The sequence below is a fragment of the Excalfactoria chinensis genome, chromosome 16, assembly GCF_039878825.1.
Source record: "Excalfactoria chinensis isolate bCotChi1 chromosome 16, bCotChi1.hap2, whole genome shotgun sequence".
Taxonomy (NCBI): Eukaryota; Metazoa; Chordata; class Aves; order Galliformes; family Phasianidae; genus Excalfactoria; species Excalfactoria chinensis.
The window spans coordinates 4,346,493-4,365,587 of NC_092840.1; the positions used below are offsets into that span (position 1 = coordinate 4,346,493).

The 19,095-nt window shown below is 40.3% G+C and overlaps 1 protein-coding gene across 5 annotated transcripts in view; it reads right to left on the reverse strand.

Moving 5' to 3' along the window:
- CABIN1 (calcineurin binding protein 1) overlaps positions 1–19,095 on the reverse strand; it is an 89,617-nt gene that overhangs the window by 42,030 nt on the left and 28,492 nt on the right. For all 5 annotated transcript variants that reach the window (XM_072351003.1, XM_072351000.1, XM_072351002.1 and 2 more), the window contains exons 28-30: positions 18,455–18,637; positions 16,442–16,779; positions 11,676–11,789 (exon numbers count right to left, since the gene is read on the reverse strand). In XM_072351003.1, the coding sequence (XP_072207104.1) occupies positions 11,676–11,789; positions 16,442–16,779; positions 18,455–18,637 (635 nt within the window). The remainder of the gene's footprint in view (positions 1–11,675; positions 11,790–16,441; positions 16,780–18,454; positions 18,638–19,095) is intronic.

Consider the following 19,095-nt stretch of genomic DNA (forward strand, 5'->3'; position numbering starts at 1 on the left):
CACTCTAATCCAGAGCAATGAGTGTTATGGTAGGATGTAATTATTTTCCAGGGCAATTTCCCTTTTTTAGCAGTGCTGGGACTGCTCTATGGAGATCACTTCTGCAGGGAAGAGAATTATCTGCTGTTACTGAAAACAGAGATGTATCTGCACTGAAGCTAAACCACAGGATGGGCATCAGGTAGCTGAAAGGTTTTGGAGAGAGAAAAGGAGGGAGGAGAAAAAGCTGTATTTCATTTTTTCCTTTAAAATACATGAATTTCATTATCCAAAGATGTTCTCCTGTTTATTTACAGGTTTATGATTCTTGTTTTGGAGTCATTTTACTTTCCTTTGAATCTGAAAGAGGAATATAGAGCAGCATGTGCCAAATCTGGGCTTTCAGGGGAAGTGTGTCTACTCAAAACCTGTGCCTTTTCAATACTCAGTGAGTAAGGGTAACAATCTTTTTTGACGGTTACTACTTTACATTTAATCTCTTGTTAAAAGGGCAAGAAGGAAGAATAAATGCACAGGGAATAATAAGAGAGGAATGTGTCAGAAGGCAGCAACAACAGCAAGAGAAATCAAAAGGAGATTAAGAACAGAAAACTGCGGTGTATCATCTTGCTGTCTTCACCTTGCTGTCCACATACTTAGAGAATTCCGATTCAGACTCGTCTCCTGGTGGGCCTTTCATTTTGTTAGCTTCAGGCTGCCTCTGGAGATAGCCCTCAGATGGAAGTTTTCAGGGAAAAAAAAAGGCACTTTGCTTTGCTTTACCTTATTGATCTGAGAACATACAGAGACAGGAAAAGTGATTCTGGCTCAATTATTCACAAGAAAGCAAGTAGAGGATTGTCAGATTTTGGAGGGATAAGAGTGACATGAAAAAGATGGAGACAAAGCAACCCAGGAAATGGGTGATCATGGGAATGGTTTACAGACCTACAGTGGCACAGAACATACAGACTCCTAGCAGGCACTTCAGGAGCGCACTATTCACCATCTAATAATTTGCAAATAATTTTTTTCCCCTTGCTTAGAAAATCTGTTTGTTTTTCAACATCATTCCTGTCCCTTCCCCTAAAACACACACAGGCATGCACACACACGCAGAGGGAAATTCAGGAAGTCCTTTTGCTGTTGATCCCGTTTTTACTGCTTGCAGAAGCTCTGCTTGGTGTTGAAGACAAAGTGTTTTTCTGGCTTTAGGTGCCAGTCAAACACTACTCCTAATCTGAAAGCAGTTTGGGATAGTAAACCCAATCACTGAAAGCTCTGGAAGGTTTTTTTTTGTTCTTTTTAACACAGGAGCTTCTTGGAGGAGCCCCAGGCTGGACTTAGAAGTTAATCGGTTGGTGGGAGGAATACCACTATACTAAGGTGTATCTCAGGTTAGATGCCACCAAAAAAAAAGGAAAAAGAAAAAAAAAAAAAAAAAAAGGTTGCAAAATCTTTAGTTTGAAACACTGTTTGTTGGTTACCCTTTAAAAATAAAAGACCTGTTACTGCAGCCATGACTTAGGAATAGGGCTCCTTAAAGTTATGTTTGGAAATTAATCTACCTGGTTTAAAGGCTGCATTAGAAGTGAGAATTAAAAGCTGAGTTAGAAGTGAAGTCTAAGGAGATCAGAACTGCCAGAGTTGCTCAACTTATTGTTCCTATCAACTCTGATACAAGAAAAGCAAAACAAAAACACACCTACCTGTCATTAATTTCTACTTCTTCACTTTCTCATACTTTGTATCTTTATGTTTTCTTCATGTTCCCGTAAAATACTTTCCCACATATGACAAAGCAAATGCACTGCACTACATTCACACTGAAGCCCCATCTTCATTTTAGTATTAGACCAGCCTGTAATGCATGCTTGTTTTTTAAAACCCGATTTGTGATTCTATTCATGTCTTTTAAGACTGAATCCGCTGCTAGCTGTGTTACACAAATGGAACACAAACAAAACTTGTACTGTATACTAAGCAAGTTAAGACGGTCTCAAGGTGTCACAGAGTTTGGGACAGCCACGCGCTTCTCCATAGATGAGCTGAACGGAAACTAAAACCTGACAGCACATCCATCTGTCTTCGGGTTCGTCCAAATGTTTCCCACAGGAAATACTTCAGTCAGCAGCACTGGAGTAAGAGGAGCTCAGTGACCCTGAAATTCTGCATTTGATGGTTATACGATTTTTAAAACAACTAACCACCAAGCAAGAAAAACCAACGTGTGCTCTTAAACTCTTAGTGCAGTCCGTCAGGGGGAGCAAAGTAGGTATGTGTAAACAGAAATCATTTCAGCTGTTATAACAAGCTCATTAAATTATCTCAATCCTCTGAATACTTAGGAAAACACCATTAATTTAATGACTCACACAGTAGTTCCAGTCTGCTAAGCAGTAGATCACAGTTTAAGTGCTGCTCCACTTTGAGCATACACACAGGGAGCAGTTCTGAAGTAATAAAGTTTTAAAATTGAAAATGACTTGGTACGAATTTTCAGTTTCTGATTTTTATTCAGTCTGCAGCCCAAACAGCAGGCAAAATTAGTCATTCATTCTGAACAACTCCGAGAAAGTGCTTCAAGTGAAAGGTTTGTGCTACTTCTGTGCTTTGCTTCCTCTGAGCTACTGAAAAACCAGCTCAGTAAAAGCCAAACTCATGAAGCTGTTTATTGACAGGACAAGTAACCAAACTGGCAGAAGGTGAAATGTGTGCAGCTGAGATGAGCAAAGTTCAGAAAGCTCCTGGAAGTGCATCGCTTTTCACCTGAGCTCTGATAGGTGCTGCCCTCCTGTACAACACACTCACCTGCTCAGAGAAGCAGGCTACAATACTGGCCACTGGACATGCTTACTGGACATCCCTACAATCCCTTTTTCTTTTAACTCCTTCCAGTAGAGGGAGAAAAGTCACCTTGTTTAAGAGTCAGTGCTTGAGGTTTCACCTAATCGCTGTCATGCAAACTCCAGGAAGTGCTCATATTATGCCAGGAAATCCAACCTCTTCCACAAGAGCCGAGGAGTCTGGAGCAGTAATACACTATACAATATTCAGCATTTTCACTCTTCTGCCATTAGGAAATTTGCCAAAGATGGAGCACTATTACAAAGATAACTCCTGCTTCAGCATCTTCATCTGAGCCCCACACAGTGACACTGCAGGCATCTCAAAAACAGCTCATCCACATAACAACAATACGCATTCTTACCTATCATCATCTGCCATCTTATCTCCTCACCTCCAGTTTAACCTTTTTTAGTTTTGCCAATTAAATACTTTTAAATTAATGGATACAGCGGGATATATCTATAAATACGTTCCACTTGCACAGATGTATGCACAGAATTGTATCACTTATTCCACATTCTCCTGTTTTCACTTCTGCACTGTATGAAAAATACAAAAATATTCAGATCCTTCTGCTCAGAACTGTAATTCCAGGACTTTTTCTCATGACATATGCTGCCTTAATAACATACAATTACTTTCACTATTAATTGTGATGCAAGTTGTAAGCAGTCACAAGGCCAGGTCAGTTGAAACCACTTGTGGTGCAGCATCCAATCATGGCAGGGTTTCGGAAGGCAGTGTGTGCTGTACATCTGCTGCTTGTGCTTTGGCTTTCACTGACTGCCCTTTGGCTCCTTTAACTTTCAGGGTAAGGTTGGTCTCTCTGCACAGACAAGACGCAGCAATGAACATCTCACCACCACACCTGGAACATGGGAGGGGTGAGCACTGTACTGAGATCTGATCCAGAACTGACATCTACCTCAACAGCAGTCCTGGAAACATTCCCAAAGTGAAGGATATAAAAGAAGTAGAGGAAATTACATTGATTAATGCCACAAAGTCCTCACAAGACACAACTGGCAGAAACATCAAGAACATAGAGTGAAGAAGCACAGTTCACCTTGTTGACATCACTCACAACTTCACCTAAGAAAGAAGTATTTCAGAAAACAACCTTGAGGTTTCGATTCTAGCCATACTTACATAAAATTTCCATTCCCCAGAGTATTGCTATCAGCTTTAGAACAAAAGGAGAGGGTTTTTAAAGACGACAACGAGACATGACTTCAGACACACACACACTACTTTTAACATGCCTATGTGAACTTTGCACATTGCGACTACGGGGACACATGAAAGCTTTCAGTCACAGCCTGTAGGAGGGTTTTGCTTTTTTCCCTTTAAGAACTTCAGTTTAAAACTAACCCCATTCAGTGGTGAAGTGTCTAAAGGTTACGCCTCCACTCATACCTGATACACAGCTGGCAGATGGCTAAAATCAAATTATGGATTTATTCACTGCACATTTGTAAAAGGACACTCATCACACGGTATTCTCCAGGCCAAACGGCACCTTCCAAATGCTGTTCAGACAGGGTAAAATGGTTGCTGTTAAACTTCTTAAGATCCAGATTTAAAACTGCTTTATGTCCTGTGACATGCTACAATCTCCACAACAATTGCTCTTCTATAAAAAATGGCTTCACTTTTTTTTCTTTTTTTTTTTTTTTTTACTGCTATTTGTTCTTTGTCTAAAAATATATCTACAACAACAAAAGAAGAAACTTTTCCTAGGGAAGCAGTGGGGTGTGGGGGGGAAGCTGTTTAATATCCACTGGCACAAACGACAGTTTAAAACGCCATGCTTGGATCTCCAGGGATTTAGATTTATTGGCATCTTTACTCGCTGGGCCTTGGAAGCCTGCAAAGCCAGCCAGAAAGAACAGTGTGTATATACTGGGGCAGAAAACTTTGCGAACGATGGACATTTTTCACTGATGAGTTCTGTTTTTCCAAGAGGATGGAGTGAAGAACTGTAAATAACATGTTGGGCAGAGGTTAAAAAGTTATCTAGCTTTTTATAGGCATCTTTAAGACTTCACTGCTTGCCCAGTTTCTGGTCTTAATCCAATCATTACAGATGTTTCACTTGCACAGTTAACTCCTCGCTTACCTTTGTTTTCAGAGTTGGCATTAAGAAAGAGAGCACACAAGAGCAAGCAAGAGACAACGCAATCAGATTCATCTATAGCGAACTAAAAGCATTCTTCCAGTTTAAACATTAGAAAATCTGAACAGGAGGTATATGAGAACAGTTACGTTCCTATTACAAGTGAAAAAATAAAGGGTGAACAAAGGAGACTGGCTGCTTACTGGAAGAACAGCAGCTCCCAGAAAAGAAATCCTTAATTGTCATTAAAGGGGCAACAAACATCAGCACTTCCCCGCTCTCCCTTCCCCCAGTGGAACCTATCTGGATGACAAAAACAATGGAAATTACTATGCTTATTGGACTAAAACAGGTGGATTCTCTAAAAGCTCCCTTATCTACGTACAAACATTCTGTCTGCTTCAGATATAGATAATAATATCAGCAAATGTAACAAAGAGCAAGAGAAAACAGTCATTGTCTTCCACACACCCACCTCACAAATTGACTTTCAGTCACAGCTTCAGCAAAAAGCTGGTGTCACCTCATTATGTGTCTTAATTAACCAAATTATATGAAATCTAATTTTCACTTAAAACATTTCCAGACTCGGTGACTTAATGCAAAAATAATCTCACAGATATGAGTTGTATTTAACCAATGCAAACATACCTTCCTCCTGCCCTGCAGGATGCGGGTGATACCCATCTGTGAGCATGGACGAGTTCCTTTGCACCCTATTCATGGACTGGTGCTCAGAATGAAGCACCCACCTCTGTGCCATGGTATTGCTCCACGGAGGTGACATTTGAAGGAAGATTGAGAAAATTAACAAGAACCAAACAGGAACAACATCAAGGAGCAATGGATGGGAAAACACTGATTTGGTTTCACTCTTCAGCGGTTCAGACTTCAGCTTATGCCACAATCACGAAATAACTGCCTTATACAGCTGATTTTGTTTACAAATTAAGTCACAGGATTATGAATCATTTGGTTCAGAAGGGATTTCTGATGGGGTTATTTATTCCTGAGAAGCTTTCCACACAAATATCTCTTCACCCACAACAGAAACGGTTTCCTCACACAGCTGAAGAACAATAGCTTTGTAATGACATTAGGCAGGGATGTAGGAAAAGCAATGAAACACTTGTTAAAATTTCAGAGGCATCAAGCTGGGCAGGCAGCACATTAGCTCCAACACATCCCCCAGTGTAGAACAGCAAGGTCATCCCTTGTCTCGCCTTAAGGAGGGGTGCTGGGTGACCTGCAGCCCAGGCTCACACAGCAAAGCTTCCCTGCAGCACAGGGGCTCCTAACAGCATGCCAGGGCAATGCTGACAGTCCTCCTTCCCACCCTGTCAACCATTTCAGTGAGGAGCTGGCTCTCCTGGCAGATGAACAAAATGTGCATGTCTTGTACTGAACTTAACAGCTGAACGCCTCACAGTCAGTAAGTAGAAAGCTGACAGTAAGAACTTGCATTGATTGAATGGCACTTGCACTAAGTAGTAAGCTCTTTGTAAGGGTCTCTGCTGGGGCCTGCACAGTGAGAACAGAGACATTCACTGATGGAACAGGCCATCTCCTGGAAGGATTATGTCTTTTCAAATAGGTGGGGACTTAACCATCCTCTAACCAGATAGCTCTACCTGCCTACCACATTGCAAAGCACAAATACATGAGACTGATGACTTAGTTGCATAAAAGTGGCATCCAAAACTCTCAAAAGCAAGAAGAGCAAAACTGAAGCCAAGTCCTTGTGATTTCTGGGATGTCACTTGAGTTGTTGTTTTAAAACAACTTGACTTGGCATCCTCTCATTCTCATTTTCACACAAACAGAAATGCTAACAAGACCAACTTTTTTATTATTATTTTAAATTGCAACCAATGAGGAATCTCAGATACACCCATTAGTTCTCATGGTCCCCCAAACACAACTGAATGCCAACTCCAACCTTGCTGAGCCAGGACCTCAGCTCACACAGATTCACAGTAGGCTTCTCTGAGTTCTTTCCCTTTCTCCCCTCATTCAAATGGAACTATTTCTCTTAGGAGACTCATTTTCCACGCAGCAGATGTCTCGGAGCTGGGAGCACATTTGCCAACTGAAAAGACACACACAATTGATGAGCAGAAGAGTAACCCAGATCTATCAGCAGCCAGGGACAGAAAGAAAAGCAGAGCAGCTGAAGTTATAGGAGAGTGATCCTAGGCTGCTGTTGCCTTCAGGCTTTTTCAGTGCACAGTAAGAAACAAACTGAGGCTACAGTCAAGCTGTCCTTGGCCTGGGGGGGTACTTGGGATTTCTTTGGGTTAACACCAGTAGCAAACAGGCTGGATAGAACAAAAGCCTGGAATACCCAACAGACTTTGTTTCATAATGGAGACCACACTAGCAGATTTCATTCTTCCCTTCAGTGATACACATCCAGTTTTCTCTACCACACCACACAGCCAACAGATATTAAAACGCTGTAGCAAATGTTGCTTTTTAATTCACGTTATGCTGAGGTCATACTTCAGGAGCTGGGAGAAAAATAAAAGGTCTGTATCAGCTCAAAAGAAAATTCCATATACTGAGTGCCACATTCCTGACAGTTATCAGTAACGTGTCTAAGGGAAGATATAAAACCAGCTGAGGCATACAGTGAAACTTCTGTGACATAAATTCCCAGCTTCCCCTTCCAACAATGCTGATGAACTTTCCCCTATGATTTTACACTAGACTTCACCATAGCCTTCATTTCCTATGTCTCAAATTCATCCATCTAGCTCCAGTTATACAGAGCTCCAAAACACAGTCAGTCCTTGCAGCTTGCTCTCCTTTTCACAATCATTTTCCACTGGAAAGACTGAGATGTAGCCTTCAGAATCTAAAACACAGCTAGGGAACAACCAGCTATTTGAGGAAAGCAACCAAGCATGCACTGGCTTACACCCTCTTATTACACTAGAAACCTGCAGCACTCATCCTTCAGTTGCTTGGTGCCCAGAACTTGCAGGTCTGTACACCAGAGGTCTGCTGCCAGTGCCTGCTTGCACCCAGTATGAACACAAGCAAGCTGATGGGAAACCACTGCTGTCTCAGCTTTAGTTTCCCAGTGGGTGATGCTGCCTTTATGTGACCCTGCTTATTCAGACTGCAGAATGAAGAGCTTTGGGGATGCAGCAGAGAATAAGCATACCACATCTCTTTCAGAATTAAAAATAGAACAATTACCCTTAACAGTTTGCAGCCTTGCAAGACTTCATGCACGTGAATGTCTGCACTATAGAGAATGTGTGCACGCACAGTTTTCATATATTTATTTATGGGGAGAACAGCTACCAAAATTGGAAATCAAGATCTTTATTGCAGAAAAATGTGCCAGGAAGATACAACTCCTGTGTATTAAGTCATATGGAGAAGTTACTGAGACACTGAGCTCAGCCATCATAATGCTTCTTCCACAATCACCACCCACACAGACTGATGAATACTCATCATCTGGGCATGAAGTTTCACTTTGTTTTATTAATGACAGCATGAAATCGGAATAAATAAAAACGTGCCCTACTATATAAAGCAATGTTATGGTGGCTTTTTGGTTTTTGTTTTTCCCCGATTAGTTAATTTCTAATTTAGTTACTATAGAAACCATTCTGGAGCTCTCTAAGTTTTCCTGTATATTTACACACACAAAGAAGAGGAAAGCTGGAGTGAACCCTGACATAGAGGTTGTGGAGGAAAGTGCAAGTGGTCAAACAAAAAAGACTTCTACTGAAACACTGCTAAAACTCCTGCAGGTCTAACTGCAATCATCACTGCACCAATCCGAGAGCACTGGGACTGTTCTCTTCCATTTGAGAAGCAACAGGATACAGTACTGCAAGGAGCGTGCTCTACTTAAAACATAAAAAGGCAAGCTCTGCACATCCTGGCATTTCCTAATATATCAAATAAGAGAAAATCATGCTAAGCAAACGTGTCGTTTTTGCTCATTCTAAAGACGGCAAAAATAAACTCAAAGAGCTTTCAGTCGCAGCTGAGTGACAGCAAACTAATCAGACAGCAGCCTGACACACACAGTTCGACGTGCAGTCCATCCTGCAGTAAAAGTGAACGGGAGACAGTTTGTCCCGTGTTTATTTCTTTTCATACAGTGCTCTCATAAACATTTCATAAATAATTCTACTAGGAGTATGCATGATTTATAAAACGTCTGGGAGGAGCAGGCTGGCACAGTCCCTGCTTAGCTTTCTCTTGCACATTGTTGTTTGTACTTGGAAAAACAAGCCAGCTGTAACTTCAACAACCCTGAATCCCTCTGGTCAAGAGACTAATAACATTACTGCTACTGGCTCCAATAAGGTACAGAATAAGGTATCGCTATGGTAAATTCTATTCAGAAAGCCACTCAGACATTCACTTCATTCTTTTGTAGCATGAAACTCAACTCATTATAGGTAAGCAAACAGTCACCTTACACAGTGATTCTGTTGAAAATACCCCCGGGAAGGCATTCATAAGCTTAGGTTGGCCATTTAATTTCTAAGATTATGTGACTGCTTATTTGTGTAGCAGTCTTTGGAGTTCTTACTTTATCACCTGAGTCTGTAAGTGAAGACACCAGTGGGGCCAGTGGGCTGTACCACCATCTGGCTGTGGTGGATGACACACAAGTCTGTGTTCTGAGCACTGACCCAGATGGTGCAGCACATGTGCTTTGCTTACCCACTGCCAGCCTAGGAGCTCTTCATGGGAACTAGTTGAGGTTTAACCCAGACCAGTTCAGTGCGCTACCAGAAAGGTTTTTTTCTTTCCAAGTTATTCACAGATTTGGGTTTGTCCCACTCTGGAATGTCAGATGACATTAACAGTTTTGGTTTTTCTTTTTCATATGTACTTGTTGCCATTTCTCTCTCAGATCTGGATTTTCTCACTGTGCTATGTTTGTGTCATCTGAATTGGATGACTGCCACTTGTTCTACACAGAGCACTGCTTGAAGAGCATTCTGAAAATATAGCCGTAGAAAATGACATCACCAAAATATTTAATCATGTGAAGCTCATTATGTATATTGTACCTGTTAGCAGCAAGAGTAACCTACGTGCCTGGAGGCATGGAGGATTAATCGAGATGATAGCTCCAATTCACCAGGACCCCAACAAGTTGTGCTGGCCATCCCTGGTTATGCTATTACACATACAGAATACATACACAGCAGAACCACACTAAAGAATGTGAAATGTCCCATGCCTGAATTGCATTCTAAATGCAAGACTTTGGGTTGACAACTGACCATTGTCCAAGCTGAGATCATGACTGTCACTTATTTCTTCACTTTGCTAACAGTGTTGCTGGTACAACAAATCAGCCATGATCATGCAAAACTCACACGTGACTTCAAGAATGATGAATAATTTCATTAACATCTACAAGACTACTTTGTTAGCTGGGCCAGAATCGAGATATTCACAGATGTCAAGTGCTAATCACAATACAGGATTCTTAGAGAGAAAACAGACAGATATTGATGGACAACATCTCATAGTCATCAATCAGGCCATGGCTGTTTGGTCCACACCCTATCAGGCTGGCAGTAGTTGTTAATGAAAACTTTATTCCAGAATTATGGAATGACATTATTCTTTAAGCAGAGAGATCCAGGATATCATTTTGAACCACTGTCAGTATCCCTTAGTTGTTCAGCCCAGCTGAGGGACTGTAATCACAGGAAAGTTTGGACAGAGGTGCTAACTAATACAACATACAGCAAAGATGAAGACAGATGTTCACAAGTATAAAATGGGAATAAATTTCAGATGAATCAAAATCAAGCTAGGCTATAGCACTGCATGGGTATGCAGAGGCAAAATTCTGTCACCGCAATCACAGGAAACCACATCATAGTCCAGAAACAAACAGAACATTTCTAGGTCCTTCCCACACACCACAAGCCACAGAACAGTTACAGAATCCTATCACAAAAGAGCACAAAAAACTAGAACATGGCACAGAGAAGTCACAGATACTGAAGACAACAGCAGTGTGTTGGGCCTCAATTACAGCAGAGATTTGATAGGTAGGTACACATAAGAGTCTTGTGAGTATGATTTCCAGCGTTGCCCAGAGAAGCACAGACCACCATGTGGACTAAAATATATCACATACACAGGGACAGTCTATAAGAGAGCTCTGCTACTTTGCCATGTTGCTTGGAAATACTCATTTTCTGAGCTATGCTACAAAAGAAGAATAAAAGGGCTCCTTCTAGTTCCTGAGATTTCTGAGAGCAACTGGCACTACTTGTTCACTAAGAGAACTAAAATTCCTTTAGGGTATTATGGTTGGGTCATGGTTGGACTTGATGATATTTAAGGTCTTTTCCAACCTCAGTGATTCTATGATTTGAGAAAGAGCAAACACAAGGATAATTACAATTAAGAGAATTATAATTTTTAGAGAGGTCTCAGTCATTAAGGACATGGTAAATGATGTGAAACAGAGGGACTGGCACCTCACGATACATTCAAGCTCATCAGAAACAAACCCTCTCACGTGTTTCCCTCCATGTCGTGAAACCCCAGCAGAAACCTCTGTTCTACATTATTCTGCCTTTCTGTTCACTAATCACGTTGCTCGTTTAACATGCCTTTCCCAAATTTTACATTACCATCCTTTCACAAGCTTTTCAAATGAGAAACAGGTGTTAAAGTGATAGCTGAGAAAGTAAGGATATGTTTATCAACGGTATAGACTTACATTGAAGAAATTGGTCTTGTTCCTCTCGCAGAAGAGGCCCTGTGCAGGCATGTGTTTCAGCTGCTGCCAGGGCACACCACTGCCCAGCAGCACATCACGGGCCCACTGCAGGTTCTGTGGAAGAAATGGAGCAGGTGAGTTGCAGGAAGGTAATGCCATCAGTTGCTTTGATTTAATATCCTACATTTTCCAGATTGCTACTGTTCCAGCAGCATTTGTGGATGCATGATTTGGGGATGACATCCCCCCAGGAAAGACCACCCTGCTTGCTTCTCAGAGTGAGCACTCAGACTGCTCAGCTCTGGCTGAGGATCAGTCAGTTCCCCATAGCTGAAGAATGCCACCTCATATCATAGACTCATAGAATGGCCTGCATTGAAAAGGACCTCAAAGATCATCTAGTCTCAACCCCTTGCTATGGGTCACCAACCACCAGACCAGGCCGCCCAGAGCCACATCCAGCCTGGCCTTGAATGCCTCCAAGGATGGGGCAACTACAACCTCCTTGGGTAACCTGTTCCAGTGCGTCACACATTCTGTGTGAGAAACTTCCTCCTAAGATCCAAACTAAATCTCCCCTGTCTTAGTTTAAAACTATTCCTCCCTTGTCCTATCAACAAGTTCTGCTTTCTTGCTGCCTGTCTTGTTGTTTTTAAATAAAACACATTCAATTACTGAATATCACCTTCCACGTCCTGACACCTACAGAATCCTGCACTGTAAGCCTATTTAAAACAGCTAAAATTTTGCTAAAAGATAAATTCCAGAGCTCAGTACAAGATAAATTCCACAAGAAATACATTTTCTCATCAAGCAGAGCTAACTACCACCAAACACAGCAGCACTAAGGTCAAACAGGAGAGTTAACCACTAAGCTTAGAACTGCAGCCCTCTTTCATTGGGCTGCTAAATTCAGGCTTTTTACCCAGCCTTCCATGTAATTTTACTTGATTTCTTTGTAAAATTCCATGCCTGCCATCAAATTCAGTTAATGCTGTTCAATGGATTGACAAAGAAAGCATTGGTAGAAGAATAAACGGTAGACAACAATCACAACTTTCTAAGAGCATTACCCAAGAGATGCATGAACATATCTTGTTGGTTGAGTACTAGGGACAGCTGTTGGCTCTGGAGAAAACATAGTACTTAGGATTACCAACAGACGGGACAGTTATTAATTGCAAGGTCAATTATTAATTGCAAGGTTTTGCTGACAGCGGTTTTGATTTGCTTCATTTTTTTTTCCCTATCAATATTAGAATGTAGCATTGGAGTTTGTTTTGGCTTGTTAACTTTCTTACAGAGCAGACAAAAGATGAAGCCATTTGGTTCTATAGACACAAGTAAGTGCTCAATTCAGATTTGTTTTCTGGGGACTGGAAATATGCTTCTGTGAATCCTAGATGTGATTAAAATCACATCCATCTGACAAGTACACTCCACTTGCAATATCACCTAATACTTGTGTTGGTGCAAAAATCTTAGCTTGTTCTGCAGATGATATTCTCTGCAGGATTCTGATGAAACACTAAAAGCTCTGCCTAATCATAAGTGCTCTGTCCTAGTGACAGCAGTCATGCAGTGTTTGCCAGTGTCTTACATCACTAGAATATCCCCTTTAACTAAGTGCTGATCCTGGATTCATGAGCAAGAGAGCTGATCATAGGAAAAACTATGCGGATATTTATGGATGTCAAAAACACTTCATTCAGAGAATTGATACAGGTGTTCAGCTATAGTTGTAGTTGTGAATCTAAGTTTTATACTGAAAATATCAAGAGATCATTAAGGGCAGTGTCATGCTGTGGTGATCTGCTATGCACGTGATACTGACTGTTCACAGGCATGTATGTCTATAGTACATAATTCATAGGCTTTTATTGAGTATGATGACAGTGACCTAGGCAAGAGCAAAAAGATCATCCAGACAAATGGGACAATTATTTGGGACATTCACACAATCAAAACTAGTAGGAATAAAAAAAATGTAGTTACAGACTTTCCACTCCCCTTTTCCTTAAATCAGCACAATCAGTTATTCCCACTAAGCACGCCTAAACAGGTATTGCAACTCATTAGATTTCACAGTCTGCTCTGCTTTGTTTTTAGCTGATGAAGTTATTAGCAGTGGGTGAAGGGATCCAGGACATAGCAGAAGGGATTTATTCCTCTTGGCACACCGCTTGTCAGCCTGAACTATTGGATTTAGCTGGCTGACTCAGGGCAATTATAAAGCACTCTTTCCAGTTCAGCTGTTGCCTCCCACATCTTCATCACCCCAAGATTCAAAGGCAAGATGACTGACAGTGTAAAATAAATTGCTGAAAAAAGTTTACTGGCATTGTTAAAACGGAAAAGAAAAATCTCTTATGGTCAAGCAAATGGAAATCTAAGTCACCTCAAGATGGGCACCCATTTAAAAACAGTGACAAAAGCCACCAAGACTGAACTTGGAAACTCTGGGAAGTGCTGCTTAACCCTGACGCCATCAAGCACATATTCACTATTCACAGAGCTTTTTAGCAATAGTGATGAACAGTGTCTTGCCAAGTCCTGTCTTCCTCCCTTCCAAAGCGTGCCAACACTCATTTGGGAGGTAAAGACTGAACGTCACAAAGGATGAAAACTTCAAGAGAGACACCAGGTGAACTGGAAACTAAAACTGGTCTCCAAACTGGTGATGAAGTAACTTCTGAAAATTTATCCTTGCATTCCTGCATAGCTGTTCCAACAAAAGCCAGCTATGTAAAATAAGATAAACATAAGGTAAATAGCCTCCAAAGAGTAAGCGGGGTTTTGATGGGGGAAAAAGAAGCTAAATATATATAGTTGAACAACACTGAAAGGTTTTTGAAAAAGATGGCAAAAAGAAAGCTCCCAACTATTTTATTAATCTTTCAACAGCAAAACGTAATACTGCAAAAATGGGAGAAAACAGTCTGCATACAGAAAACTTGTTTTTCTGCACAGTGTGGAGATCTGCCAATCCTCTGCTTTCCTGGCGAACCACGAATTCTGGCCATCAGTCTCCATTCTTCATACATATTCCTGGCACTGGTACATAAATGCTGAGTTTTCCAAGATGGTTATATGCATTTTAAAACTCATCTCAGCTTTCTAAAATTTCCCAGTAACTTTGCCTGCCTCCACAGCAACTCAACCTGATCCAGTTTATTAACTTTTTTTGGTTGGGCTTGTCACCAGGATATCCAACACACTTCTCACTCCAATTATCTCTGCAAACACACGGATCCTTTTTCTGTCTTTAATCTGTTTGGGACCAAAACTCCTACTACAGACATATTAATGTATCATTAAACCATAGATATTCAACACTGTTCTACAAAAGGACTTAAATGAGTTGTCTAGGAAAAAGAATTCTAACCCAATCAACATATGTAGTCGGCATGTATCAGTTGGAAGTCTGGGATTTTGTTTTTTGTTGTTGTTGTAGTATTGAGTAGTTGTTTGATAGAGAAATAATAAAAATGGATATTGAAACCCAATAATGCTCCTCAAAACCAACCTCACATGAGCAAGACTCAATCATTCTGAGTTTGAAGACAAGATAAATCTAGAAAACAACATGCATTTCATACAGAACAAAACATAACAATTCAATATGTTGATATTTATGTCTGGAGTAGCAAAGGGGAAGGCATCATCGCTGAGAAAAAAAATGAAGAAAACATTTTACAAGTAGTTCCTCAGGGAAGGACACATGCTATTTGAACCACTGAACTGAAAATAGACAGCCTTTCTTGTTAAATGTTGATAGAAAATCATTTGTCAGCAACAAATGACAGATTGCAGGAGTCTGCAGCTCCTCTTAATGATTAGTTCCATGAAAAAAATTAACAACTGTCACATACAAACAGCACGAGAATGTTTTCAAAACAAGTTATCTCTGAAAAATGGTCACATTTGTCTGGATAATCACTCTACAGCCGTATGAAATATTCATCACCTTTCATCGCATTGCTAATACATGCTATTGCTCAATTTGCAGCAGTACTGGAAATGTGTTATCTACTATGAGTAAATGCTATTATTGCTTCCGTTAGCTTCCCTTCCCTACTAGACTGCACACTGGAGATTTGATATGTGAAAGCTTCAGTGGTGGGAAAGAGAAATCCGGAAGTAATGCAGTGCAGCATATGACAGAACACGAGACTCTGAAATGCAATATTTGTGAGTTTAAACCTTAATTATGACAATTAGTGAGAGTGATAATTTCTACTATTCACACACATAAACAGTACACAATAAATATAATACTTTCAATTGTTTCAAATCTGCAGAATCAAGATTTTACTCTTTCAGGCACCCACTCTCACCTTACGTGCATGCATACAGCTAACATATATTCAAATTAAGGAGGCACGTGTGTACATGTGCTGCTTAGAACATGGACCCAAACTGATAGTGATTTCCATGCCTGGATGCTGGAAAAACATTCACTCTACAATGATCTAAGATAGCCAGAAACCTTATCTGGGTTATGTGGTTTGTTTACATCAGTACTGAAGAATTTCTGCTTCAAAAAGCTTTTCAGTCCAGTTACTTAGTAGAAGAAACAAGTACTGTCATTTTTATTAGAACACCTTCATTTAGGTGATGTATCTAAAAGGTAATTCACTGTTGAATGACAAAAAAATAACTTAATTCAACAATAATAATTAATAATTCAACAATTAATATTTAAAAATATTATTGTTAATAATAATTAACAATAATAATTAACTGCTCATCAGTGCTCTGCTCACCTTGTGGGTTTTGCTGTAAGTGTACAGATAAGCCAGTCTGTAGAGGCTCTTGTAGTGCTGAGGAAAGCGGCTGAGACACAAGCAGAAGGAGGCAACACACTGCTCTGTCAGGAACTTCCGCTGCTCCTCAAGGTCTGATGGAAGACCCTGAGGGAATTCAGATCCATCTCCACACATTTCAGCTTTCTTCTTCCAGTCCCATTGTGAGGGTGGGGGGATTGCAGCTTTGGAGGGATGGCCAGAAGCAGGCTGAGGGTCCACCAGAACTTTCGGGCCAGCAGGCTCAACAGCATGGTAAGATTCTGAGCTCTCCAGCAGCTCTTCTGATTTGCCTGTAACTGGAAAATTGAGAGAACTAAAAATGACAGTGAAAATAACAAAATGGCAAACAACATGTACAAAATAACTGACATGAACTACAACATGTGGCAATCCTTTTCTTCATTACTACAGAGACATCTTTAGCAAATGCTTTCTGAAAAAAATTATGACTACTCTTGATATTTACCAAATAAGATAACTGAGGAATGGGGTGGCAGGGATGCAAGTAGGACTTTGAATTCAATGAAATTCTATTGCAGATAAAGCAAAAAAGAACAGAAAATGAATGTGTTATTCCAGCGAATGCGTTGTTCTCAACAGTATACCTAGAAGAACACAATTCCAGAATCCAATTTAGGCTCAGAACTGTCAGCAGCAGCTAACCCAGCCTTGTAGATGTGCAACTGTTTTCTATTTAGTATATGTAAAACACACATAATGAATAGAATAACATACAGCTATCATTTAGGTTTATTAAACCTTAATAGACCTTGACATTGAATGAGATTTGGAGATGAGTCAGGAAGGTACTTTGCAGTTACATTTGTGCTAATAAATGTCAGTAGAGCAAGAATTCAACATGGATTTCCTAACAGATAACCGACAACAGTAACACAACTAACACAGTGCAAGCCTGAAGAAGAGCCCTGGTTTTAGTCCATTGCCCAAAGGTTACTGGATTTAGTGGCTGTATAAGTACCATTAAAAATATACCATTAAAAAAACAACACAAAAAACAGGAACTGGCATATACTTGTTTTGATGCAAGCATCACCACAGACTTCCCTGGCTTAGGTATGTGCTAAAGTATTCTTCAAAACAAGAAACCAAGCTATCAAAGTTAATGAGCAAAAAGATGGCGGTGGACACTTGCTCCTACAGAGATCAGGGAAGTGAATCAGCGCTGTCTATCCCACACTCTGTGGTTCTGTGAAACTGGAATAAATTAAAGCATAGTCTCAACTATCAAAAGAGCCTTAACACACAAAGTGCCCACAACCCAGAAAAGTGGCCATAATTAACACATTTGTTTTGTTTCTCTTTCCCTTAGAGAAGTGCACCCTCCCCACTGCCATGTTTAACTGTACAAATATTGGAGAGGGGGAAATTCCAGCTTCCAGATAAGGTCTAAAAAAATTCTGAAACAGTTTTTCCAGTGGAATTCAAAAGACTTCATGCAGAAGTTTTATTATATGTGGAAAAGTGTGGTAGAAAGCAATTCCACTCTCCAACAACATAAAATATCCAGTGGAATAAAACATCTAATTCCACTGCTGCTGGTTTTTTTTAGAACTGAGTATCAAGCTGTTGCTGGGTTAGAACAGAAAGTGCATCTATGTTTGGGAAAAAACTATTTTCATTGAGATTATTTTGAAAGGAGTACTCAAATTAAGAGCTTTGAAGCTCTGATGTAATAGTAATTAATACTCTAAAAGAAGGCAAGCAAGTCACAGGGACACCACCAGAAAGAGTTTGTAATTATTTTCTGATTTGTAAGGTTTAACAGGCATTATAAATTGGGATGATGGCCACATGAGCAAAGCATAATTTGAAGCTACACTAATATATTCAGCAATAATGCCTAGTTAAAATTCTTAGCCATAGTGCAGCATATTTCAGTGCTTCTGCATGCCAGAAGAAACATTTTAATGATAAAACACCAACTGACATTATCCATTAAGATAGGCTTACTCTTCTCCTCAGTCGATCCCAGGATCTCCTTGCTGGGCATCAGTGCATCAGAACAGGCAGTAGAAATCCTCTTCTCTGTGTAAGGCTTCCTCAGGCTGTCTTGAGAACTGGCTGGTTCATTAAACATATCCTGTGTGGAACTGGAGTCAGACAGCACTGCTGCAGTGCTATCCTGACTCCTCTCTGCAAAACAGATAAAGAAGGAATGAACTACTTCATACTTATGGAGCTGCATGTTGGTAACAGTAATGCAAAACTGCAGCCACTCTGCAAACATCTTCCCAATACAATACAGGATCCTTAGCAACCACCAATTCTGTTGTCTGAAAGGTATTTATTTTCTTTTAACTTGCCTACTTCAACTTATCATTTTCATCTCACCTTTTTGTGTTAAGATATCAAAATCCCAGTGTTCTTTCGCTAGGTATTATTTAACATTAATGTAATAGGGAGCTCCCTGCCCCATCAAATTTCACCCTAGAATACAATCCTGGAATTTGACTCAAAAGAAACGATGCTTAACAGTGACAAGCAGGTTGAGAACAAAATATTTCAGTTGCTGTATTGCCCTAAAATATTTTGCAGCTTTACTGTGCCACTGCCTTGAGAAGCACCCAGTAGAATTTAGAGTTTGACACAGT